Source organism: Perca fluviatilis, chromosome 20 (genome assembly GCF_010015445.1).
Source record: "Perca fluviatilis chromosome 20, GENO_Pfluv_1.0, whole genome shotgun sequence".
NCBI classification, from domain to species: Eukaryota; Metazoa; Chordata; class Actinopteri; order Perciformes; family Percidae; genus Perca; species Perca fluviatilis.
The window spans coordinates 20,507,283-20,534,300 of NC_053131.1; the positions used below are offsets into that span (position 1 = coordinate 20,507,283).

General features: G+C 39.2%; 1 protein-coding gene across 5 annotated transcripts; it reads right to left on the bottom strand.

Annotated features, from left to right (window-relative positions):
• Positions 1-216: 216 nt before the first annotated feature.
• Positions 217-16,108, bottom strand: aspg (asparaginase homolog (S. cerevisiae)). 5 transcript variants are annotated; one of them, XM_039786513.1, is made up of 18 exons: positions 15,601-16,107; positions 13,237-13,360; positions 11,793-11,828; positions 9,076-9,187; positions 8,751-8,876; positions 8,564-8,647; positions 7,982-8,108; positions 7,782-7,894; positions 6,217-6,402; positions 5,908-6,021; positions 5,692-5,811; positions 4,422-4,517; positions 3,369-3,532; positions 2,000-2,086; positions 1,419-1,518; positions 1,263-1,328; positions 1,062-1,109; positions 217-315 (listed from the first exon to the last, which is right to left on the bottom strand). In XM_039786513.1, the coding sequence occupies exons 1-18, from the start codon at positions 15,839-15,841 to the stop codon at positions 274-276; spliced, it is 1,986 nt and encodes a 661-aa protein (XP_039642447.1). In that variant the 5' UTR covers positions 15,842-16,107; the 3' UTR covers positions 217-273. The 5 variants fall into 5 exon arrangements, with proteins under 5 accessions (XP_039642447.1, XP_039642449.1, XP_039642450.1 ...); XM_039786512.1 differs by lacking the exon at positions 1,062-1,109 and adding an exon at positions 877-1,002 and having other exon boundaries at positions 220-315; positions 15,601-16,108; XM_039786515.1 differs by lacking the exon at positions 1,062-1,109.
• Positions 16,109-27,018: the final 10,910 nt, after the last annotated feature.

Genomic DNA, 27,018 nt, shown 5'->3' on the forward strand with positions numbered 1-27,018 from the left:
TGTTTCCTATTACATATACTACTGTGCAACAATCAAACATATACATACATTTAGTGTCGCCCTTCATTATCAGTTCGCACTTAAAACAGTGGTTACACAATGTTGTGCAATCAATGGGTTTGGAGGTAAACACTGTAAGCAGCGATGGCTTTAAAAAGTATTTCAGCATTCAAAGTGAGAGCAAGTCTGTGACAGTGGACGGTGTGTAGAGGACGGCTTGGGGTGGATTCAAACAGTCAGAGGACGATTCCTGTTGGTCAAGGTAGATTCAGCTCACAGTCCTGTCGGGGTGGCTATGAATTTGATCACTTCGTTCTGCCACGGAGACAAAAAAAGACAGACAAGATAAACAGGCAGCACTGGGGAGGTGCGAGGTGTTTCAGTGCTATTAACTACTAGTGTGTACACACAAACACACCCTGGTCAGCCTAGTGTAAAGCAGGCTGCACAGGTTTAGCATTCACAGGCATTGGCGGGCAGGCATTAAAAGGTGATCAGACTTTATCGGACGTAGCTTTGATGAACAACAGAGAGGTCCGAGGCATGCTTACTATCTTACTTTTTTTTTGTAGAAATGCATTTTTCAATAACAATTACAAGTCCTCTTTCGTTCCATATGTCGAATTCTCTTCACATCGTATTGTGTATCGTGTATGTGTGATTTGAAATAAAATAGGCAGAAGGGCCCCATGGGCACTTGATGATTAGGACTGTTGCAGCAGGGACAACGGAGCCCTTTCTGTGCAGAGCTGGAGGTTCTCCCACTGTCTGCGTGGGTTTCCTCCAGGAGACAGGTGAAGTGGCAGCTCTAAATTGTTTGTAGGTGTGATTGCGTTTGTTGTGTATATGTGTGTTTTAGTCCTGTGATAGACTGACCTATCTAGAGGTGTAACCTGCCTCTTGTGCAATGCATGCTGGGATACACAAGCAGTTTATAAAATGGACGGACGGATGGATGGATGGATGGATGGATGGATGGATGGATGGATAATAGGCACAAGGCTATGTACAACAAAGAAAAAGGGAGCCTGTGAAACACACGTTTACTACATCTCATTTACCTCCTCCTCATCATCTTCATCATACTCATTAAATTGACCAAATACTGTCTGCAATTAAACAAAACAAATGTGTAATTAGGAGGCAATTATACACAGAATTATTCCAATGAGTCTTACACTAGTGTGCATATTAAGTTAAAGCTGTTGAGTGTTTGAAAGAAATCGAGATATGAAGCAGCTAGAATGGAAAATAGTGGTTACCTTGGCTTTTTTGCTCAGGAGTTGGACTAAAAATGCCACCACTTTCTGATTGCCAACAGCCTGGGCCTGGGACAGGCGAAAAATGAATAATAAGACAGGGTTTTGACTTCTTGAACTGTGTTATTTAAAAGAGGAATACGTGTCCCAAGAACCCACCACTCCAATTGCTGCCTGTCCATCGTAGCCTGGTTTATTCAGATCAGCTCCGGCAAGACTCCAGATTTCCAGGCCATCCAGGTCAGCGCTGGCTGCCAGGCTGACACACACAAGGACATGATAGAATTAATACGGCAAAGGTTTCCTAAAATCTGTATTATCAACAATCAAATAGCCACTGACTGAAGGACAATTTGTGTAAAGAGACTTTTTCTAAAACTGGGCCAGCACATAAAGGTAATAAATCAATAGTGTTGGACCTCAGGACTCCAATGTTTTCACTTTATCTTCAGCCATGCTCAATGTACCTTACGAAGGTGTGTTTCTGAAACTGTAACTTGGAACCGTCTTGACCAAACCTGTCGGGTATCTCAGGTACATAATAACAGAGGCCAGCCGGTGTGTCGTACACCTGGCGACACTAGAGACATAGAACAGATCCAAAGCTATGCTGCCAGGGAGCATTCCTACAGTTTGTGTGACAGTGGGCCAACTGGTTGAGCCTGAGTCAGCTACGTAGCATGGGTCACTGCGATGATGGCTGAGCAACCGATATATTAGTGACTTTTTGTGCGTCTCACCTGCACAGTTCGGTTCCGGCTTCATCCAACTCATCTTTGGAGAAGTGGGCTCCAGTCTTTCTCAGCAGCTTCACAACCTCCTTGTTCCTACGTTATTTAGAGGACATTAACACATATAGATACTTATTACTATATGTAATACAATATTACAAGCATATCATTCAGTTAAAAACAGCTGATACTAATAAATCCTGTTAAAAAGGATAACTTAGATATAATGTTGTTTTTAAATAATTTAATGCCCTTTGACTTTCAGAGCCAGTGTGGCCGTGATTATAGTTTGGCATGTAAGAACAAGTTCCTTATCCCCTGCAATGAACCACCCACGCACAAGTCACCTGCAGTGACACTTGGTGACAGGATTTCTTTTTTTTTTTTTTTAAATAAAACAAAAAAAGTTTATAAATAAGAGCTGAGCTTGCTAGTAATAAAATAAGACTAAGATTCAAATTGCAACTAATAAAAATACTTCCTGTAGAGTGTTAAGAAGCCAGTATCTTTCATCTGTGAAACTGGGAGCAGGTTGGTAGGACTGGTTCAGAGGACACTCCCCATAGTTGTTCCTTAACCCTGCTTTCTCTATGCTTTCTGCCACTCCTTATTTGGGCATCAGGCTGTAGTGCGCTGTTAAATGTCAGTGACATTCAAAGTGTGTGAGACATGGTGACATCCTGACAGCTCAAACTCAAAACTCCAGTTCTAATTACTTAAGTCATTTCATGAAATACATTCAGGAAGGGCAAAGTGAGCGGAGGTGTGTAGCACAGGAAGTGTTAACGGCAGGTGTTAGCGCTCCAATGTATCCCTCTATCATCACAAAGAAACAAGTCCTTACTTGCAGTGCCAACCGTTAAAATAGGACAACAGCCATTTGGCACAGCTTTGACAAATACAACGTTTTCACCCTGAGGCTCAGCATAGCGCTAAAACTGAACCATTAAGCGTGGCTTTTCCCTCAGACATTTACAGCAATGTCAACGAATGACAAAAAAAAAGCTTTGGTTAAAATAAACACTGTCTAAACTGTCAGATGACAATTAGCCTAATTAGTTTATAATTATTGCCTGGCCTCTAAACTTCATTACGAGTTGCTCCCCTGGACTCAACCCCCCTCTGACAGCCGCTGCTCAATTCCTGTCATTTAGGCAGAGCCACATTCTCTACTGTTCCTTGCAGCAGTTCATTTAATGAAGTCCCCTCTATAGCAGCTATTAACAACATATTTTGAGGCAACACTCAACAGTTGCTAATGGCCAAATGGGGGATTTTAAATGTTGTGTTTGGAACTTCATAAATGACATTATTACTTTAACAGACCGATAAAAACAAACACACCAGGCCTTACTGTTTTAAAAGAGGTGATTCTTACCTGAAGCGTACAGCGTTGCTTAGGGGTGTGTCCCCATAGCGATCTTTAGCATAGACTGATGCTCCAAGACCCAGTAGGTACTCCACCACTTTGTGGTTGCCCTCACAGGCGGCAACATGTAGGGGTGTTCGTCCATCATAGTCACCCAGACACAAGTTACTGCCCTGTGCCAATGACAAACATGAAAACATCAGTGTACTTCACCTGGTGGATAAAGGATAGGTCTGGTGATATTATATATTTTTCTTATGGTCAACAAATCTGAAATAAAATGGAAAGACCAACAATACAGTCATTATTATAGTAATAAAGTCAGTATTATCTGTGAGGCCAAAGCTTTTTCCTACTTTTGCCAGCCTTATTCTAAACAGTGCAATTTCTGTAACATTGTGTATTACTGTTGAGCAGCACATGTAGAACAGAGGCAACAAATAAATAATTAAGGAGTAGGAGGAAAAATAAAAATCAAAGTGAAAAAAAGAAATAATCCTTATAGACAAAGTTCATCACAAGCAGGGGAAATGTATGAAACATTAGCTGTGGGTGGTAAAAATTTAGCACATTTAGTAGCACATTTACACGTTAAATGTGTCCATAGAAAGGCTAATCCAAGCAGCGACTACATACAAGTTGAGCCACATACAAACACGTGACCGCTGGGGCAACTCTAGGCCTGCCTTACCAGTCCAGCCTCATGTTTTGTTTGCTTGTGTGCCTGTGTGTTTCTAATACCCTTCTAATACGGGAACAGCGACCCTGGAAATTTGTTGAAACTGGGTGCGTTGGCCGTACAAAACGAACATGATCAAGATAAGCTGCTCCACTGGAATAAAAGTTTTGCGCTAAGCTGTGTTTAGCTGTGTCATAGCCTCAGAAGGTTGACGCATTCAATTTCGATGGCAATAGGCGGACAGGGCAAATTTCCCTGTGCAACACTTCCCTGAAACAAAAGGGTGTGTGTATGAAAGGGTTATTACATTTTTTGACAAACAATTAAAAGCCGGTAATGGTTATCAACTGTACATGTGTAGTTGAGATCGTAGGCTTGCTCACCATTTCCTTTAGGGCTTCCAATGCCTCTATGTCTCCGTTCTTAGCAGCAGCACATGCCAGTGGGGGAGTCAGGGCATCACGGATGGCTTCCAGTTCCTGTACACACCACAGACTTTAAAATCAGAAAACTTTCAAATAAAGATGTTCATGTACCATTTTTTCCTTCCCGATACAGATTATGATACCTAAAATATATATTTTATTTATATATTAACAGCTGTATACTACTAACACTGTATGAATGTGATAGGATTGCAATCATTGTTGTATGGCCTGGCTCGGAACCCTTTGTAAAACATGAACAAATACATAAAGAATGAATGCCACTGAACTTCATTTATTATCTAGTTTGACAATCAGTCATAACTGATAAAGAACATAAATAAATAAACCTAGAAATACATATACAGTAAATAACAAATAACTAAAAACTGTGCATCCACAATTTAATTAAATATAGGCATTTAGCATTTTAAAAATAGTACAATAACAGTATAAAAAACGGTAGTGAAACTGATATTGGCAACACTAGTGCCACCCCTTGAAACGGAAGCTTTGCTTACTGTACACATCACAGTTTCACTGGTGGGATTTTCCACTGTAAATTATTGCCAAATTGTTAGCTCTGACAAACATTACACTCTGACACAGCACTGTGGAGATAGGCCTAGCAAAACAAGAGTGCTTCCAGTTTTTTAGGGGCTAAATTATGTGGTATCGGATGGGTGCATAGATTTGCATACTCGTCGATACCAGCATCTGAAGCCAATGTCCAATGACACTGCTTGGACACCAGCTTTCCCAAGTGTGGTTTTAGCCATGACACAAATAACTGTTACCCTGTCTTAGACTCTGGGCCCTGTCCAAATAAAGTTGGAGTGCACCAACAGCATAGCACAGTTGTCGACTGTGGCTATTGCGGCTACTGTGAGAAGCGAGAAGAGGTTTTTGGATGAAGACTGACGCTATGTCAGCCTAATATACGACGCGTCTGACGAGGTCCCATAGTGAGACACGAAATAAATGCTATAAAAGAGAGTGTCTACTTGTTTGAAAAAAATGAATTAAATTGTCTTTGGCACATTTTTATGTCTAATCATGACAACCTTTATAGAAAGGTCTTGACTTCTATGTGAGTTAAGTGCTTTTTTCATCAGATAAGGCAAAAAAAAAAAAAAGAAAAAGAGTTTTGTTGGAAATCTTATCCGTTTGTTTGGTGAAGTGACAGGTAGTCACACTGTTGAAGTCTGCGTCTGGGCGGTGCCCTCACCTCCTTGCAGCTGATGCTAAGAGACTTGGCGATGGCCTGGATGAAACGGCTGTCTCTCAGACACAGCTTGGCTCCTGCTAAGTCGGCACTCATCTCACCTCGCAGGTTCCGAGCCATCATCTAAAACACACGCACACACACACACTTCACTCTTTTTCTGATTATTATTATTCATCTCTGATAAAAGCAAGATTACTTTTGAAACTAGGCACTGACCTTTTTCTTGGCATCAAGACTTATGTCTTTCTTGGCCAATACGTAGGACAGCTTTGAAAGGGCAGCCTCTGGAGTCATGTCACTGCCAGGTAACAGCCCTGCATCCAGCAATACCTACGAAGACGAAGACACACACACACACACACACACACACACACACACACACACACACACACACACACACACACACACACACACACACACACACACACACACACACACACACACACTTTTATTTTTTTATTCTCTCAACTGGACAGTCACAAAATGTAGTAAAAATGGGTCAGTATTGAGTAGTAGGTGACATGCCGTGCCAGTGGCGTAAGATGCAGACACAGTCCCCCTAAGACACTGGGTGCAGTTCATGATGATGACACCACGGTCGGTGGCCTCCTTCAGCTCATCCAACAGGTCTTTTCGGTTATCGGGGGCATTTCCACTGCCGTAGGTCTCCAGGACCACACCCTCCATGGGCGGCTGCAGGAAAGCCCTTACCTGGACACAGAGATGCCAAGGATTCACATTACAAACTCCCATGATTTATGGCCAACTGAACTGGCTTCTTAACTGTGAAGAATCAATTTGAGGAATTAGTATTCCATGTTATTTTTCCTGCAGGGCCTTTCCCACCAATCCACTCTCTTAAAAAGCCCATCTGGTCACATCTATGTAACCAGTATCTCAGTCACTGGTTGGCTAGCAGGGAGGCCCTATACCACATCATTAGCCATGGCATATGATTACAATGGCAAAAATGGCAGGACGGAGAGCAATTACAAATTTAAAAGGTGCTAGCAAGCATAAAGTCACTTGGCAAGACCAGAGCAGTAAACATTAAATGTTATAGATAGATAGATAGATAGATAGATAGATAGATAGAGACACACACACACACACACACACACACACACACACACACACACACACACACACACACACACACACACACACACACACACACACACACACACACACACACACACACACACACACACACACACACACACACACACACACACACACACACACACACACACACACACACACACACGAGAGCCTAGTGCCTAATCAACACAGTGCCTCATAAAAGGCAGTTAAAGGCTGTAAGAAAGTCTTGATAGCCAAGCCGGGCAGCGGGAGCAGATTGAGACAGTAAAGTTACTCTCCCAGCAGCCTCTGCAGGGGGAGGTGCAGCTAAATGTTACAGTATCTACGCCAGGGGGATTGGTCATGGCCCATAACTCCTTCTCATCTTTCTCTGGCTGAGCTTTGATGGCAGTTTACATGACCGGGAAGGTAACGGAAGATGGGTAATAACACAATTAAAGTTAACTATATTTTATTGCAGTTAGACAAAACAACCGTTTTGAGCAGTTAATTATCTTTAAAGAACATAACTTTAATTCAATTTGAATACATTTTAAATAAATAAATTTTAAATTGGAGCATACTGGTCAAATTTTTAAATCTACTCCTTTCATAATTTGACTATATCATTTGGTGTTGATTTGAATTTGTTGGGTTATTACCCATAAATAAAGAAAAGACAGATTATATTCTTCACGTAAGGTGAATTGTAATATTATGCAAACAAATTATATATCAGTTAATAATTGATCTGTAATGTGATTCTTTTGTCTGGAGTGTGTACCACAAACAGTCTGGACATATTGGTCAAGACTTTGCAAGAAGCAATACATCAAACTATAAGCAGCTGAATAATACCCCGCCCCCCAAAAAAATAAAACAACACATAATTATTCTGTTGTGTGTCATAGCAACCAAAGACCAAGGACGACAAGTGCCCTCTAGACAGGTGGCTGTGACAGAGAGAGTAAACACCTCTGGTCCAGTTCAGCGGCTGAGCGACTTACAGTAGCAGCGGTGATCCCTGGGAACAGCCGGAGCAGGCCCACGTTCCTGTTCAGCTCAGGGCTGACTTGAAACTTTGCTGTGGTGTTTGCCCTCCACACTGTATCCCAGTTGACTTAATCAAAAGATGGAGAAAACAGATTAGGAAAAGTGACATTAATTTTTCACATGAAGACAAACCCATTACACCACACTGGCTTACTTGTAATGTCCACTTCAGCAGTGGCCAAAGGGGTCAAGTTAGGGGAGGCGAATGCATTGAAACTCCCCGTATCCACCTTGGTCGAACGATTCCCTCTGTAGAGTTTGTTGTAAAAATATAGGCACACCTGAATAGAGGCAAATACATATTGAATGGACAACATTTGCTCTTCTACAAAGACAATATAATTTGAACATTGCAGGACTCAACATATAAATGGAAACCTGTGTACACAGTCTAAAGATGGCATCCTTTTTATTAAAACTCACTAGTCAGAGAAAACATATTAGTCTGTTTAGTACAATGGACAACATTTTGACTGCACTTCTGTTGTAGATAGATAGACCTAGATAACACTTTCTACATACATACATACATACATACATACATACATACATACATACATACATACAGCCACTACAGGTAATCATCATATTTACTCGGTTTCTCTCCTACATTCACAAATACAGTAATTTTTTTTTTTTATTGTCCCTCTTTGAGGCTGCCAAATTTAAATTAAATGTCTCTATTATCTAATATCATGTAGGGAGTAGCATTTATGGTCCATCTCCATTTCTTTACCTCAGGAATGACAAACTGGCCAGCAATCAGCAGCGCCCCCAGAAAGTTGTCTCTGCCATCATTCCTCATCTCATAGATCGGCACCTGAAGACAGAATATGTCTTGTTCTTAAGAGGGCCGTAAATACTTAAAATGCTCACATCGTTTGTTTTTTGTTTGTTGGACCCTTGAGGACAGCAGCTCTTACCTGTGATCCAGTGACAATGATCACTTTACCCAAATGTTCACACATGAAGGACAGGGCAGAGGCTGTGTAAGCCATAGTGTCTGTGCCATGGAGGATCACAAAACCATCATAGCTTTCATAGTTTTTCTAAACAAGAAAAAAAAAAAAAAAAAAAGACCACATAGTGTGAATAATTTAAATGGCAGCTTAAATACAGTTTACCATATGTTGTATTTTATGAGCAATATGAATATTATAGGATTGATTGATTAAATTATGAGGAGTTTGTTTAGAAACGGAGTCAATCAAAAACCTAACAATTGAAAATAGATCCAGCAGCAGGTACCTCAATGTCCTTTCCGATTTTAGCCCAGTCTTCTGTGGTCATATTAGAGGAGTCCAGCAAAGGGTCGTACTCTAAAATAGTGTAGACTATCCTCTTATTGTTTTTACTCAGCCTGGAAGACAGAGAGTGGTTTATCTATGAGTTCATGTCGTTATATACACACACACATTTAATTATGTTTTTTTTAAAACAGGACAAACCAGCGGTTTAGTTTTTGCAAGCGAAGACATTCACTATAAAACACATAAAGGACACGTGGTTAAACGAAGGATTATGATCTTCACTGTGACAAATGATTATTTGTCTTCCTTGTGTTCGTTTAACAAAGTTGGATCAAGTTCTGGTTATATTTGAGAAGTGAGTTTAAAGTAGGAAAGGGGAACGCTAAAAACCAAACTGACTTTGCGAAGCGAGACAAAGTCTATTTAGCCGGGCCTTCTGTCTCAGCAGTGGGGTGCCAAAACACAGAGGGAGAATTTTGGAAGGGTGGTTGGTTGGTACGGTTAAAGAGAGCAGCGCTTTAAAATGTGCCATTTTTTCCCTTTCCACAGTAAAGCCTTAATGTTCTGTGGAGCTTTACCACCGTGTATTGTGAATAAAGGCAAAGCTGAGGGACATTATGTGGCTGATGAGATATATCTTGAGGGTTCTTTAGTAAGTCATTTCAGGTTTCTTTTTCATTCGGATTACAAGGAAGAGAGCTTTCCATGTATACATATTTATGTCGCCTCTAAGTTGAGTTTAACTCAGGCGTCCCACGGCCCCACCTGCGACACTCTGTATAAAGCAGAACATGGAAAGATTTTTTTTTTTAATCTCCCTTTAAAAAAAAAAAAAAAAAAAGTGGCACATCCCCCTTATAACATGAAGATAGGAGCTGAATGGAACAGCAGGGGGACGACCAAGCGAGCCCCAGTTCACCCAACCAGGGGTCCTACAGACACTCTTCTAATTAGCCTTAAGTCCACACACGACCTAAGAACATATGTTGGTGATAATCTTGAAGCCAAAGTGCCACAAGAAAACACTATTCAAATCACCAATTATTCATCTATCTGGCAGGATACCCTAAGGTGTTGCAAAGCTACACATTAGCATACCCATGCTAAGATGCCTCATAGCTTAAGAATAATGAGTGTGTGTGTGTGTGTGTGTGTGTGTGTGTGTGTGTGTGTGTGTGTGTGTGTGTGTGTGTGTGTGTGTGTGTGTGTGTGTGTGTGTGTGTGTGTGTGTGTGTGTGTGTGTGTGTGTAACGCCTTAAGAAGTGGAACAAGAGGGTTGAAGGTGGGGGGTACGAACAGCCTTGTAGCATTGCCTCTCAACATCACATGAATAAAGCTTTTGAATAAATCAATAAACTAATTCCCTCCTTCAACATAGGCTGGAACTGCATACTATCAACATGTATTATACTTGCAATAAGCCTACAGTGAATTCAGTTGATATTAACACTATGCCAACTCAAGGATGAGCAAATATTAAAAAGTAAATCATGCTTTCACCACAAATGACAAGAAATTTAATAAAAACATGCTCATGGATTCATGTTAAACAAATATTATTACTATGTTAGCAAAGGTTTAATATTAGTCAAAGTAAACTGATTGCTAACATTTCAGACATCTACCAAGCAGCTAATTAACAAACAGAAAGCTCCTGTGTAGTTGCTGAAGGCGTAGGAACAGTGAGAGGTTGTAGAGAGTAAAGCTGAAAAGTCCTCCGAAATCATTTTTCAAAGCCAGATAAACAGATCACAACAGTCTGCCACCGCCTGATGTATGTATACCTTATCTTTACCATACACCTTACTGCCGCTCAGGCAGTTTTCATAGTGGCAGTCAACCTGAGAGTGATGAGAGTACGGAAATGAGCAAGTGAGGGTACATTTCTGGTAGAGGCGCCCCCACTATCACTGACAATTAAGACAATTAAGAGGCCGTTGATCGGCTGGGGAGGCCTGTCACAAGGGGCTCCACTCTCACTGCTCCACAGCATAAGCACCAGACATCAAGACAACATGGATTAAACAAACCGCAATAGAGTAGATTAGCCTGGCTTTTCTCAGCATGTCAACAGCAGCTTTTCACAAATGAAACCTCGAAGAAACATTTGTCTATCTCAGCTGGGCTACTCTTCTGCCACACATTAAAGCAGCTGGCTTGTTGGTGACAGAGGTGATATTAGCTAGTGTAGAGTAAGAAACACAAAAATACATTTACATTACATGTCATTTAGCTGACGCTTTTATCCAAAGCGACTTACAAATTAGTGCTTTCAACCCTGAAGGTTTAAACTCCAGACAACAAGTAGTAAGTGCAAGTACATTAGGTTTAAATAAGTAAAACTACAAAGAGCCATATGAAAGTGCAGCTTCAAGAAATATATATAAAATTATTATTATTTTATTTTATTTTTTTAGGTTTATCCAAGGTGTAGTCAGAAGAGATGGGTTTGTAGCCTTAGGCAGAAGATGCGTAGGCTTTCGGTTATCTTGATGTCAACAGGGAGGTCATTCCACCATCTAGGAGCCAGGACAGCAAACCCAGCTCAGTGCTCCCGTTTCCTTCCTGGTATTTGCTCCTATTGCCAAAGGCCACGTCGGCATGCATTTCCCGTCAGGCAAGCGCACCCAAACATTTGGTCTTAAGGACTGCAGAGACATCAAACCACTCTCAATTACAGTGCAGGCACACACAATGCTACCAGTACTTCAGTACCCATGAAATAGATTGTCAGCATGGGGCGTTGGCCTCCTGTTAAAGCACCAAAAGCAGTTTAGAGTCATTAAAACCACTGAGGACAGTGAGTTGCTTCCATTCAGTCTCTGCTTTTTCTGACATGAAATGTATCTTGCACTGTATGAAGACCATAAAACCAACTGTACTCTAGGGTATAGATAAACAGTCATGATAATAAGGTGCAGTGTTTATTGATTCTAACATGATTTTGCCTATACTACATATTATTAACTTCTCTTCACAGTGGTCTGCAACTACTGTAGAAACAATATGATTTAGGTCTGGTTTAGCTCTCTCGGATGAAAAATTAAGAACACACCGCATGAAAATCTCTAAGTTCATTATAGGTGACAAATATTCTGAATTAGCAAAAGACACTTGCTGCCTGGGTGATCACCACTGACCCTGCATGATGCTCACATGATGGTCACAATCTTCCAGGTTTGTTTGTTTATATACGATCCTCATTAGCTCCTGCATTGTAGAGGCTATTCTTCCTGAGGTCTTTACAACTCACTTGAAAATGTGGCAATGCAATAATCAATACATATAACATCATAAACAATGAAAAATAAAAATTGTAAGACAAAAACTAAACATACACAATCATTTCATGACACAACTCATAAAATAACAAAATACACACATAAGACAAGGACAGACACATAGACAGCTCCACCAGTGCAGTCATAGGGCATTCCTTACATTTAGGTTGAACACATTTTTAAGATATGTAATGATATACCATCGTCACATAACATCTCTTTCATCCTCTCTGGACACATCTCACAAGTGAACATACATACATATATTGTTAAACCTCAACCAATGTTGTTTCTTTGTCTACTCAACTTCTCTAATCAACAGATATGTTTTAACTAAACTTTTAAATCTCCTTTTACTGCTTTCTTGTGTTATTTGTTCAGGTAACACATTCCATTCTTGCATTGCTCTATACATGACCATTTGTTTAACAGTATTTGTCTTTGCTTTTGGTAAAGTAAAGTTAACTCTTGTGGCATGTCTCGTCGCATAGTCATGTATAGCTAAACTGAAAGGTAAATTATTATACAAAATAGATGGTTTCTTTGTAACAATAATATTCCTAATAAAAAAAAATAAATAAATTAAAAAAATCTACGTTGGCTGTGACACTGCTTAAAAAAAAAAAAAAAGATAAATTTTATGCATTTGTGAAACTGACTTTAAAAAAAAAAAAAAAAAATAGTTTTTTTGCATCTATAAGATGGCCATTATATAAAAAGTCTTAAAATAGATATTACACCTACAATGACAACATGAATCATCACACTTCGTAGACAAGAACACAGGAGTGGGAAGAGCAGAGCATAGATTATTGTATTTCTGAATAAAGTTACAGCTATGTGCTGACTGAGCAGGGAGGAATTCTGGGTGCACTTACGGCAAGACCAGGGTCTCATCTCCATAGTACTCAAACAGGCCGGTCTCCTGGGCATACTTCTCATCGTGGAAGAAGGGCAACTTGCGTAGGTTCTTCACAAATGCATTGGCTTGTGGGGCAAGCCCTGTGGATTACAGAAACAGAAAAAGGGGGTATTGTAACATTTCATAGCTTGCTCTCTGTGGGATTACTGTTAATCTGTAATAGTTAAAGAGAATAGTACAGGGGATTTAAAATCATCTCAACACCAAACAGTCTCATACTGAACCCTAGTGGTAAATGTAAGAAATGACACTTGCAAGGGCTGAAAGAACTTATAAGAATCATAACTAAAAAGGGGATTCCCTTTATTTATTATTCTTATAACCCTTAGAGCACACAGTCTATCAATGGTTCAAAGTAGACTCAGCTCATGTTTCAGGAACTTGGACATAGCCTTGGTTTGGTCGTGTGGCAGATTAAAAGACCCTGGCTAGAAACAGAACAAATGTGGAGAGACAGCGAGTGTTTACTGACACTGGCACTTCAGTTGAAAGCGTGTGGCAGGTTTTAGAGAGCATACGTCAAGAAGCTGCAGAGCAGCACCATAGTGGCAATCTGTCTGCATTTGAGGAACGCTGCCTCGATTTGCTAATTTACAGGGAAAACCCACAGGAGTGTGGGCATCACGCACACACTCATCTGACCTGTTGTGACAACAAACCATGCATGGTTTGTTGTCACAACAGGCTAGCTGCAGTTAGTCCATTTTAGGAATTGTGTTGAGCTTACATTTTTTAGGTTTTCATTAATTTTATTTACTTACTTTTATTTATTTACTTCTGCCAAGGAGTTTATGATTTCACATGCAGACCATGCACTGGCAGTCTTAAATTACAAATCAAGCACTTTATTTCAATGGCTACTTTTCAGGTTTATTGTTTTCTTAAATTATTTAAATGTGTTGACAAATGACATTGTGTGATGACCTGATTATATCTGTCTTATAAAAGGTCAGCAAGCAATGCATCATCAAGGCTGTGTTGTAGAGGTTGATGAAAGCCTTTTACCCTTGCACAGTTAACCATATGCAGTGCACCCATCCATATGATGCACATTGCACACATAATTTGGGTGATATGAATGTAAGAGGATTGCAGAAGTGACACTGATCTGTGATTTTGTTTATTATTTTTAAAGAAATGGCAAAGCAGATTCCGAAAACAAATCCAGTGTGGCAGGGTTTACATTTTTTATGATGTAAACTGAGGGAGCAAAAGCAGTATCAACAGGCAACAAAATGGCATTGTCGACTAATACATCAAATTAATCTAACTAATCAAAGCTACTGCTGACATCTATGCAACAGCAGCTATATTGACTCTTGACACTGTTAACTGTGGAACTCCTGTAGCAGCTTGGGGCATCTAGTGATGGGCGAAATCATAACCACCTTGGTGGAAATATAAATAAAATGAATGAAAACCAAAAAGTAGAGCTTTATAAAAATCATAAACCAACTTAACGACAGATTGCCTGTCATGACAAACAAATCATGCACACAAAACTCCTGAAATTTGCTACAAATTGCCACCGTGTTGCCGCTCAGCTCGGCAGATCGGCGTGTGCCCAACAAGTGCCACTCGCCTGCCACTGTCCAGAAACCTGCCACTCACTTTCCACTGCGGTGCCACTTGCTTGTCAATGTCCTGACACCTGCCTGCCACTGAGGTGCCAGAGCCACTCGGAGGATCGCAATCTTGCTGCAAATGTGAAAGACACTGATGTGTGGACCTACATATCCACAATTAAGTGGGATTCATCTCCAGGACAATTTAATTTAGATTCAAAGACAAACCTTCAACAACAATACCATTTTATTTAACAAAACACCTTTAGGTATACTACAGAGTGAATAAGACAATGTCCTGATGTTGCCCAATGCCCTTATGTCAACATCTAGCTAGTTATTCATTGAGAGAGATCTGGGATGTCGCTCAATCTAAAAGGAAAGTTGCATCATGAGGGGCAGCTTGTACAGTAACGTTAGTGTCTTTAGCATTGCCTCCCTAAAATATTTACAAACTCAATGCATTTTAGCTGGATGTCTAGGTAGAGTCGAACTTTCTTATCCAAGCTAAATGTGCTGGTTCTGATCATCACTGAACTAACCTAGCTTAAGCTTGTAGCTTATTGTAGACTATTTTAGGATGCACTCGCATGTTCGCCTCATGCTCGCAGTAACATGAGAACAACATGCAACGCACCTGCTAACAGCAAGCTATCTGTTGTGCTAACGAGCTTCCACACTGCAGCTAGTTGCCCCAGAGCACAGGGCAGAGAAAAAAAAAACAATACAGTGAGTTCTGTTTAAGCTATAGCTACCATTATCATGAAGAGTCATCCCGATGGTTCCTCCGGTGTTGATAACCAGGACTCGCGCCTCGATATATGAAGTCACCGGCTCAATGACCTCGATCGAGGTGCAGCTCGATAACATTCTCCTTCGGCATGGATGCAGCGGAATCGTTCTTGCAGGACTAACATCGTTACATTCTGCCAATTTGAGTGTAGGCTGTGATAAAGCCCGGGACAGGCATGTAATGTGGTTGCTGGAATCCGCCATGATGACTTACATATGAGCCCGGTGCTGTCCCTTTAAAAGCGCGTGTTGCTAGTGTTCAAAAAACCAGTGGTCTTCAAGCTAGTGCTGCAACGTTGAAAGAAGGTACTGTTTCTTCGGGCTTTTATACAGAACTGCAGCTTCCATCGTTATCATGTGATGTATTAAACAGAGGGCGGTACCATCGTTTTGATTGTACAATTGTAGCCTACAATAATTGAGTCTTCTCTTATCTAGGACCCCTCCTATCTATTATTTTGCCCTTGAAACGCCGATGGCCAGCGTCCACTCTGACGTCAGTGCTTTGGGGGTGGTTTCGGGTTTCAAAGGCAACAAAGTTGATGGACGGGACAGTGTCAATGGCGTCAACTCCTCTGCACTACTGTATGTGGTTACAATAAAACTGCAGAATATGTTATTAAGAATTTGTTTTGAATAATATTATATCTGAATAATGTTTACTGCATAAGAATACTGCAAATTTTGCATGCAACAGCTAGTGTAACCTCACCATACCTATTATATTTACATTAATCACGTACTTACAGTGGTTAAAAGTAACTAAGTAGGCTACATTTTTTTTTAAATACCTACAGTTGAGAAATCAAACATTATGCATCCCCGAAATGTCTAAAAATTAATGAACGCGAATTGTTTAGGGAGGGGTTTAATATCCAAAATCTACAGCTGTCTAGATGGAAGTACAGAAACATCTGCAGGACGGCTGGAGGCATGGAGAGAGGATCTACAGGAGGCATATGTATTCAAAATATTTTACAGATTCAAATAGCATTAGCCCCACAGTTGTTTATATTGGGTCTCTACCCAGATAATTTGAAGATTAAGAAATATCAATGAACATTTTTACACTTAAGTGTGTTAATGGAAAAGAGAGTAGTAGCCCTCTCATGGAAAAACACCAGAAGTCCAAGTGTAAGCAGGTGGTTGTCTGAGCTATCTACAACTCTCCCCTTGGAGAAAATTACATATACAATAAAACAGCAACAACATAATGTTCACCAGATCTGGGACCTCTTCATTTGCTATGTATTGCAGATTTGTCACATGTGATGGAAGAGCCTGGGCACATGTAAACAGTAGCACTTTGCAGTACCTAAGAGTACAGAAATATGTTTTATTTTTTTCTATATAATGGATCAAAATGGACTAATTTATTGGCCTGATTCCCAACCAAGATTTAGAATCACTTGAGAGGGTGGGGGTGGGGAGTAGACATGTTTGTTCAAGACATGTAACTGTATTTCTTTGTATTTCTCTGTTATGTTGTGAAAACAATAAAAAGAATGTTGGTAAAAAAAAAAAGTAACTAAGTATATAACAATACTGTACTTGAGTTTTTAAGGTACTTGTACTTGACCTGAGTTTTTCTATTTTATGCTACTTTATGTTTCTACCTCACTACATTTCAGAGGGAAATATTGTACGTGTTTACATGTGTGTAGGCCTACATTAAAATTAAATTAATGCTTCCACTAATTATAAAACAATAATATCAATAGACATTGTTCTAAAATGGGACATTCTGCATAATGAGTACTTTTACTTTTTGTACTTATATTGTATATAATAACATTATATATAATAATATAATAACAATATAATAACTTATATTATTAAATTTGTATTATTGATGAATTCACCAGTCTACACATGTTTTCAGGGAATTTCTGTCAGCCGTTTCTACAGTACAAGAAACAGCTTCCATTGCCCATAAAATATATCTGGTGTGGGGCACCACAGGGAAGATGGTAGAATTAAAAAAAACAGGAAGAAGGTGTTATAAAAATCAGCACATGAACTGTTTAAAAAGTTATGAAATATTAAATGTATATCCTACATGGGCAATGCTTCTTGGGAGATAAAGTTCTGTTTTTTCCATTTTTTCTAATGTTGTATGGATAACATGAAATAGTGTAGCTAATTAATTGTTTATGAAATGTTTTAAAAGTTGGCATAAGTAACTATAATAAAAAGAATACAATGCAAAATGTCACCCTAAATGGGCAATGTATCTTGGGAGATACAGAGTGTAACTTAGAAAATAAAGATCATATTTTTGAAAAAAACATGAATATTGTGATTTTGGTCTAGATACATTAAAAAAAATAGCAATTAATAATTTTTCCATCAAATTTATTTATGCTTGCCCCTTTAAGGGTTAAGAGGGAGATTAAAACAGGAAGAACACGAGGATAAGACAAAGAAAGCAACGTGTGAACAGTAAGATTTTTTGCTGTATTAATGAGATGTTTTTGGTCAGTATGTACATCAGTGGAGAGGGTGATGTGGAAAAAACGCCAAACAAAAACTAACTAACAGAACTATTTTTGACCAGTTTTTAACCATTCACTCTACTTCTGCTATGCATGGCAACGGTGTGTTATACTTAGCAACCGTCTGTTTTCAAGAAATAACAGACCGCAGAATGCCTTAGAATTCAACCAAGCCTTGTAATAAAATCAAATAATAAAAATGAATTAAGGCATTCTGCGGTCTGTTATTTCTTGATAACAGACCATTGTTAAGTATAACACACCGTTGTCATGTTCACTCTGTTCCATAGACCATATACAGTGGGGATACACTGCCGGTTTTGCAGGTTTTCCAACTTGTCTGTAATTTTTATCATATATTTTCTATATAATGGACCAAAATGGACTAATTTATTGGCCTGATTCCCAACCAAGATTTAGAATCACTTGAGAGGGTGGGGGTGGGGGGTAGACATGTTTGTTCAAGACATGTAACTGTATTTCTTTGTATTTCTCTGTTATGTTGTGAAAACAATAAAAAGAATGTTGGTAAAAAAAAAAAAGTAACTAAGTATATAACAATACTGTACTTGAGTTTTTAAGGTACTTGTACTTGACCTGAGTTTTTCTATTTTATGCTACTTTATGTTTCTACCTCACTACATTTCAGAGGGAAATATTGTACGTGTTTACATGTGTGTAGGCCTACATTAAAATTAAATTAATGCTTCCACTAATTATAAAACAATAATATCAATAGACATTGTTCTAAAATGGGACATTCTGCATAATGAGTACTTTTACTTTTTGTACTTATATTGTATTGCTAATACTTTTGTATTTTTTTCTTGAGTAATATTTTGAATGCATGACTTTTACTTGTAACAGAGTATTTTTACACTGTGGTACTGCTACTTTTACTTCAGTGAAATATCTCAGTACTTCTTCCACCACTGCTTACGTTTATCTTACACATTTATGTTGTGTATTTAAGCTGTACCACACCATGATATACATTATTTATTTTTTATTGATTTTTCATGAGTAAGTCCACAGTGTAATGTTAGGCTGTTGCTGAGTTATAGTTTATCATTATTATCACTCATGTAGTTATTATTAAAAATAGCAATTAATAATTTTTCCATCTAATTTATTTATGCTTGCCCCTTTGAGGGTTAAGAGGGAGATTAAAACAGGAAGAACACGAGGATAAGACAAAGAAAGCAACGTGTGAACAGTAAGGTTTTTTGCTGTATTAATGAGATGTTTTTGGTCAGTATGTACATCAGTGGAGTGGGTGATGTGGAAAAAAAAGCCAAACAAAAACTAACTAACAGAACTATTTTTGACCAGTTTTTTTTTCTACTTCTGCTATGCATGGCAACGGTGTGTTATACTTAGCAACCGTCTGTTTTCAAGAAATAACAGACCGCAGAATGCCTTAGAATTCAACCAAGCCTTGTAATAAAATCCATTATTACATGGCTTGCTTGAATTCTAATGTAGAATGCGGTCTGTTATTTCTTGATAACAGACCGCTGCTAAGGATAACACACCGTTGCCATGCAAAAGCAGAGCGTTGCCATGGACGCAGTTCTGTTCACTCTGGAGGACAGCTATCAATCAATCCGCTGAAAGAAGTCCGGATAATATAGCCTATCAGCTGTGGCAAAAAGTGGGGAAACGTGGAGCAACTTCTGTCCTCCAAGCAATGACAGCAGATCTGATGAGCGTCTATCGCTAGTATCTTTCTATACCGTCTATGATCGCTAGCTACGCAGTAACAGCCGTAGGGACAACAACGCTAATTAGTTATCTTACATTGCAACTTGTTTAACGTTAACTTACAGGTGTGTCAACATGCAGCGGCTCTGCAAAAAGGAAACGAGATGAATGAGGACATAAACGTCCACATAAATATTCCCAAAGAAGCCATTCACCGTGTCTCACTTCACCGTCAACAGAAATGTTCAGTTTACTGTAAATTAGAGCAGCCGATAGCCCGCTAGCTCACTACAACGCTTCAGCTAATGTTGTGTCAATTCCTGCAGTGATTAAAACAGCAGCTGGGTCATTTGTCCACCACGGCAGCACCCCATAAAATATACGGCTACTACCACAGCCCGTAAGGTGGTGTTGAGTAGCTAGACGAAGGATTGCATTACAGAGTTTTTACGTTGCTATGGACGCAGGATTCCAACCGTAGAGACGGAACGGACTATTTTCTCTAGTGGAAGCAATACAATCGTATTTAAATCAATAAACTTCCATTTAAATCTATATTTTGTCAAGTTATTAGTCAAATTATTGATTTATTTGGTAAGTAGCCATGTAATAAGCGGGATAATGTAGAGCGAGGCGGTTGTTATAGCGAATACAACCCCGACAGGGTGATCAGGAGGCATTCTGCGGTCTGTTATGTAAGGGTTAATGCCCGACGAGGTGTCCATTGTCAGGTATTAATGGACGATGGCGAGGCGTGCGCGTCGGACGGTTGTCTCCGCCGAAGTCCATTAATACCTGACAATGGACACCTCGAAGGGCATTAACCCGCTTATACCATGGTCACTTCCCAAATAACATATTTTTAAAACATTAGTTCATATTTTAATTAGTTTTACAATCGAAATCTAAAGTTTATCCAAACAATAACTCCGTTTCCCTGGTTACGCCTGATTGTTTGACTAATACCTGGAACAATCATTCCCATCCATCAGGTTCTTATGCAATGCAAACGTTGTTCTCTCCACCAGGAATTAGGAAGAACCTTAGATACGACTTGCCTCCCTTAGCAACCGGAGATATTTATATAGTCCACTCAGCTGATAGAACCCTTCAGTTTAGCTACGAGCCAGAAAGCTAGCTAACGCTATGCTAGCAAGATCCAAAGTCAATAACATTGTGTACAGTTGGCAATCAGTAAAAATAATTTGACAGTATGTTGAACAACAAGACAAGCTAGCTATCCTGCCATGTCATTGTCCCCAAAACAATATAACGACTTTTACGAAGAATTTGATCCGCGATGTGTAACGTTACTGTCGGCTGCAGCGGCGCAGCCTGAAGCAGCGACCTGAACAGTGAACGGGATGTAACGTTATTCGCTGTGAAACAAAGTCAGTCCAGAGGGCCAGTAGAACTTACTTCTTGCAGCCTGTGTGTTTTAGCGCCATCCTGTGGTGTTCAGAGGACGAGTTGGAAATAATAAATCCACATTTCCTTATTGATTTAATGTAACGCATTAATTTAGAACAGTAAACAGTCAGTTTCACCGAACTCCTTTAGTAGGTGTCCTATATCACTTTTTAATGGACACCCTGCAGCCAATCAGAATCGAGTATTCACCCAGACCATGGTATAATTCTTGATAACAGACCGTTGTTAAGTATAACACACCGTTGTCATGTTCACTCTGTTCCATAGACCATATACAGTGGGGAGAACAAGTATTTGATAGACTGCCGGTTTTGCAGGTTTTCCTACTTGTCTGTAATTTTTATCATATATTTTCTATATAATGGACCAAAATGGACTAATTTATTGGCCTGATTCCAAGGTACACTTCAACTGTGGGAGACGGAATGTAAAACAAAAATCCAGAAAATCACATTGTATGATTTTTAAATAATTAATTTTCATTTTATTGAATGACATAAGTATTTGATCACCTACCAACCAGTAAGAATTCCATCTCTCACAGACCTTTAGTTTTTCTTTAAGAAGCCCTCCTGTTCTCCACTCAATACCTGTATTAACTGCACCTGTTTGAACTCGTCACCTGTATAAAAGAAACCTGTCCACACACTCAATCAAACAGACTCCAACCTCTCCACAATGGCCAAGACCAGAGAGCTGTGTAAGGACATCAGGGATAAAATTGTAGACCTGCACAAGGCTGGGATGGGCTACAGGACAATAGGCAAGCAGCTTGGTGAGAAGGCAACAACTGTTGGCGCAATTATTAGAAAATGGAAGAAGTTCAAGATGACGGTCAATCTCCCTCGGTCTGGGGCTCCATGCAAGATCTCACCTCGTGGGGCATCAATGATCATGAGGAAGGTGAGGGATCAGCCCAGAACTACACGGCAGGACCTGGTCAATGACCTGAAGAGAGCTGGGACCACAGTCTCAAAGAAAACCATTAGTAACACACTACACCGTCATGGATTAAAAATCCTGCAGCGCATGCAAGGTCCCCCTGCTCAAACCAGCGCATGTCCAGGCCCGTCTGAAGTTTGCCAATGACCATCTGGATGATCCAGAGGAGGAATGGAAGAAGGTCATGTGGTCTGATGAGACAAAAATAGAGCTTTTTGGTCTAAACCCACCCCCCGGGGGGGGGAAAAAAAAAAAAAAAAAACCCCCCCAAGAACACCATCCCAACCGTGAAGCATGGAGGTGGAAACATCATTCTTTGGGGATGCTTTTCTGCAAAGGGGACAGGACGATTACACCGTATTGAGGGGAGGATGGATGGGGCCATTATCGCGAGATCTTGGCCAACAACCTCCTTCCCTCAGTAAGAGCAGTGAAGATGGGTCGTGGCTGGGTCTTCCAGCATGACAACGACCCGAAACACACAGTCATGGCAACTAAGGAGTGGCTCCGTAAGAAGCATCTCAAGGTCCTGCAGTGGCCTAGCCAGTCTCCAGACCTGAACCCAATAGAAAATCTTTGGAGGGAGCTGAAAGTCCATATTGCCCAGCAACAGCCCCAAAACCTGAAGGATCTGGAGAAGGTCTATATGGAGGAGTGGGCCAAAATCCCTGCTGCAGTGTGTGCAAACCTGGTCAAGAACTACAGGAAACGTATGATCTCTGTAATTGCAAACAAAGGTTTCTGTACCAAATATTAAGTTCTGCTTTTCTGATGTGTCAAATACGTATGTCATGCAATAAAATGCTAATTAATTACTTAAAAATCATACAATGTGATTTTCTGGATTTTTGTTTTAGATTCCGTCACTCACAGTTGAAGAGTACCTATGATAAAAATTACAGACTTCTACATGCTTTGTAAGTGGGAAAACCTGCAAAATCTGCAGTGTATCAAATACTTGTTCTCCCCACTGTATACAGTCTATGCCAAAGACTAAATATTAGTAAATATGAATTAGTGGTCTATATAGAACAGAGGAACACTAGCCAAGCCAACATAGACTTCATAATGTTCCCAACATTTTCTCTTCAAAGACCACCCCGCCACACACACACAGACACTCCACAAGGAGAGCACACATTACATCTATTTTCAAATCTTTACACTGGTTATGTTAGTTTTCGTATTGATTTTAAAATTCTTTTTCTAGTTTATGAGGCACTAAATGGCCCAGCACCAGACTATATCTCAACAAATGCTTTTATTTTATGAACCAGTAAGGCCCCTCAGATCCTCCAACTCTTCCCTTTCAGCTGCATTAAAAATTAACTAAATTAAAAACTTATCAGCAAAATGTTACCTGCAAGTCCTCACCTGATACTGCCTGGTATGCATTTTATTGATAGGCAAGGCAAGGCAATTTTATTTATATAGCACATTTCAGCACAAGGCAACTCAAAGTGCTTTACACAAAACATCAATCATTAAAGAACAAAGAGCAAAATAGGGATTAAAATAAGAATACAAATATTAATGAATACAAATTTAATACCATATAAGATACATAAATAAAAATGTAGTTCAGTACAACAGTTAATATGAGAATAAAAATCCAAAAATAAAATTTACAATTCTGTTTTAAAATGTTATACGAAATAAAATACAAGAATAAAAATTCACTGTTCGGTAAAAGAATTACAAAAGCATCATCAAAAGGAAAGGTCTTCAGCCTTGATTTAAAAGAGCTGAGAGTTGGGGCAGATCTGCAGTTTTCTGGTATTTTGTTCCAGATATGTGGAGCATAAAAACTGAACGCTGCTTCTCCCTGTTTAGTTCTGACTCGGGACCACGAGCAGACCTGTTCCAGACGACCTGAGAGGTCTGGGTGGTTCATAATGCACTAACAGATCGGAGATATATTTTGGTCCTAAGCCATTTAGGGATTTATAAACCAGCATGAGTATTTTGAAATCAATTCTTTGAGGCACAGGAAGCCAATGTAAAGTCTTTAGAATCGGAGTGATATGATCCACTTTTTTTGTCCTAGTGAGAACTCTGGCTGCAGAATTCTGAATCAGCTGCAGTTGTCTAATTAGTTTTTTAGGAAGACCTGTAAGGACGCCGTTACAGTAGTCAAGTCTACTAAAGATAAAAGCATGGACAAGTTTTTCCAAATGCTGCTGAGACATAAGTCCTCTAATCCTTGATATATTCTAAGATGGTAATAGGCTGATTTTGTTATTGTCTTAATGTGACTGTTAAAATTCAGGTCCGAGTCCATGACAACACCAAGATTTGTTGCTTTGTCTGTTGTTTTTAACAGGGCCATTTGAAGCTGTGCACTGACTTTCAGTTTCTCTTCTTTTGCTCCAAAAACAACCACCTCAGTTTTTTCTTCATTTAACTGAAGAAAATTTTGGCACATCCAGTTGTTGATTTGTTCAATGCAATTAGTCAGTTTTCATATTGGACTATAGTCCCCTGGTGTTAAAGTTATATAAAGATAGACCTTATATATCAGATCAACCATTGTTCTTTAGTTTACAGATGTTACGCAAGTGAGAAGCATTCTGATGTTGCTATTACTTGAAGTTTCAGGTGGAACAGGGCAAGTCATAACTGGATGCTGGACGATCACCCTTGTGGGCCATGCCATATCCCTCCCCCCCGCCTGAAAATTGCACTACCCATACTGTTCTATTTATTTATTTACAAATGTACATACTGTAATTACACCTATACATAGCCATATTCTATTGGTCTTCATACTACTCATCCTGCACATACACTTATTCTTACTACTCTTATAACATTACCATGCTGCATGGTGGCCCAGTGGTTTGCACTGTGGCCTCACAGCAATAAGGTTCTGGGTTCAAATCCAGATTGTTCCAGGCCTTTCTGTGTGAAGTTTGCATGTTCTCCCCATGTTTGCGTGGGTTTCCCCCACCATCAAAAACATGTATGAGGTTCTCCAGTCAGTGTCCTTCATTAAGGCACTGGCTCAGATCTGGAGTTGGTCCCTGGGCGCTGTGATTGGCTGCCCACTGCTCTCTTGAGGTTAAATGCAGAGAATGAATTTCACATATGTGTATATGTGACAATAAAGTACCTTTACACTGTACATATCTGTCTATATGGTTCATATTTATTGTTTTTCTTATTATATATTCTGCTAATACATATATATATTATACTTACTACTATTATAATGTCATTGATACTACATTGCACATATCAGTACATGTTCATATTACATAGCCATATTTATTCTGCTCTTATAACACTGCAATATATTTATTGTCCTGCCTATGCACCACCTGTCTATACTTGTATATCATATTGCACTTTTCTGCTTTTTTTGCACTTCTGGTTGTCTTTGTACTTGTACGCTGCACAATGACAATAAAGTTGAATCTAATCTAATCTAATATACTGTATATACATATTATGACAGTTATTGTCTTAATTATTTTCATAATGATTCTTACAGTTTTATATTATGATTGATATTGTTTTAAACATTTTAATTGTTTTTTTTAATATATTGTATTCATTTTTTATTTATCTTAATAATTGGTCTCTAAATCCATTTATATATTTTTCTCTTATTACTCCTTTATCTTATCTAATGTTTTTCAATCACTGTTCAGCAATTTGAATTGCATTTTGTCATGTTTGAAAGGTGCTATATAATACTTGATTGATTGATTGATTGATTGATTGATTGATGACAAATGAGGTATTAAATACAATCTACACCTCATGCTGCAAAGCATCCTGAATTTACCTGCAAAGGTATTGCCACTGGACAAGTGGTGGGGTCCACACATGGTCTTCAGCTGTTGGATTCTGCTAAGGTGTCAAATGGCAATACCTTTGCAGGCACTTTAGCAGAATCCAACAGGTGGAGCCTAAGTGTGGACCGATGTAAAGGAACTGCCACTGTACACACATTTAAAGACAGCTTAGGCTTCAGAGTTATTTTTTAAATGCCTTTCTCCACATTTCCTTATTGTTAGATGACAAAGAGATATACATTACAGTCTACTCTTCAAGCTGAATAATGTACCAATTATATATTTCTGTGATGATGGGAAATTTCCTTGAGAGTTGGTGGAAACCTGTGTCCACTGTAAGGTATTGACATCGGACACAGATTTGACAGCTTAGACTTGAGGCTTGTTTTTGACCTGTTTCTGACATTTGTTTCAATTTCTACTGATTATTAAATGACATTACATTAGGATACCCAACTTTGGCACTGTGGAGGAATGCTAGTTATTAGTGTTTGCCGATAAAAAGATGTTGCTATTATCCACATGTCTGTATGCTGCCAGCAACAAAATTGACATCCCTCGTCAAAACAGACAAAAGGAAATGCACAAAATGATTGGTACATGGGACTGACTGAATTTAGGTAGCCTATAACTGCCACAAGGGGGGGATGTTACCCTTTACATACATAGAGAGTCACTAGACAAATTAAAACATTAACGTTAGATACTGAAAATATTACTAATTGTACTAATGTATTTCCATCAATATGTAATTAAAATGTTTTCATATTTAATGTGGTAATTCAAAAGACACAAAATTGTAACAGTTTAGAATAAATCAAAACGCTACATTCTAACAATACTTGTTATGTATAACGTTAACTAATAACTAGCTAGCTAGATCCACGGTGTACAAATAAATAACGTCACATTTTATTTTCTGCCAGTTTGGGTATTTCATTGTTTATGCTAGGAGTCGTGGATACCCCAGACAGTGAGAGCTGTACTAGTAGGCAGCAGCAGCAGCTGA

Excerpts from the sequence above, each read along its gene's own strand:
- aspg (XM_039786512.1), bottom strand. The coding sequence starts at position 15,841 with ATGGCGGATTCCAGCAACCACATTACATGCCTGTCCCGGGCTTTATCA. Across the intron at positions 8,109-8,563 it reads GCCAGTTTGTCATTCCTGAG|GTGTGCCTATATTTTTACAA; the intron begins GTAAAGAAATGG and ends GCCTCTATTCAG. Across the intron at positions 1,519-1,999 it reads GCCGGAACCGAACTGTGCAG|CCTGGCAGCCAGCGCTGACC; the intron begins GTGAGACGCACA and ends TGTGTGTGTCAG.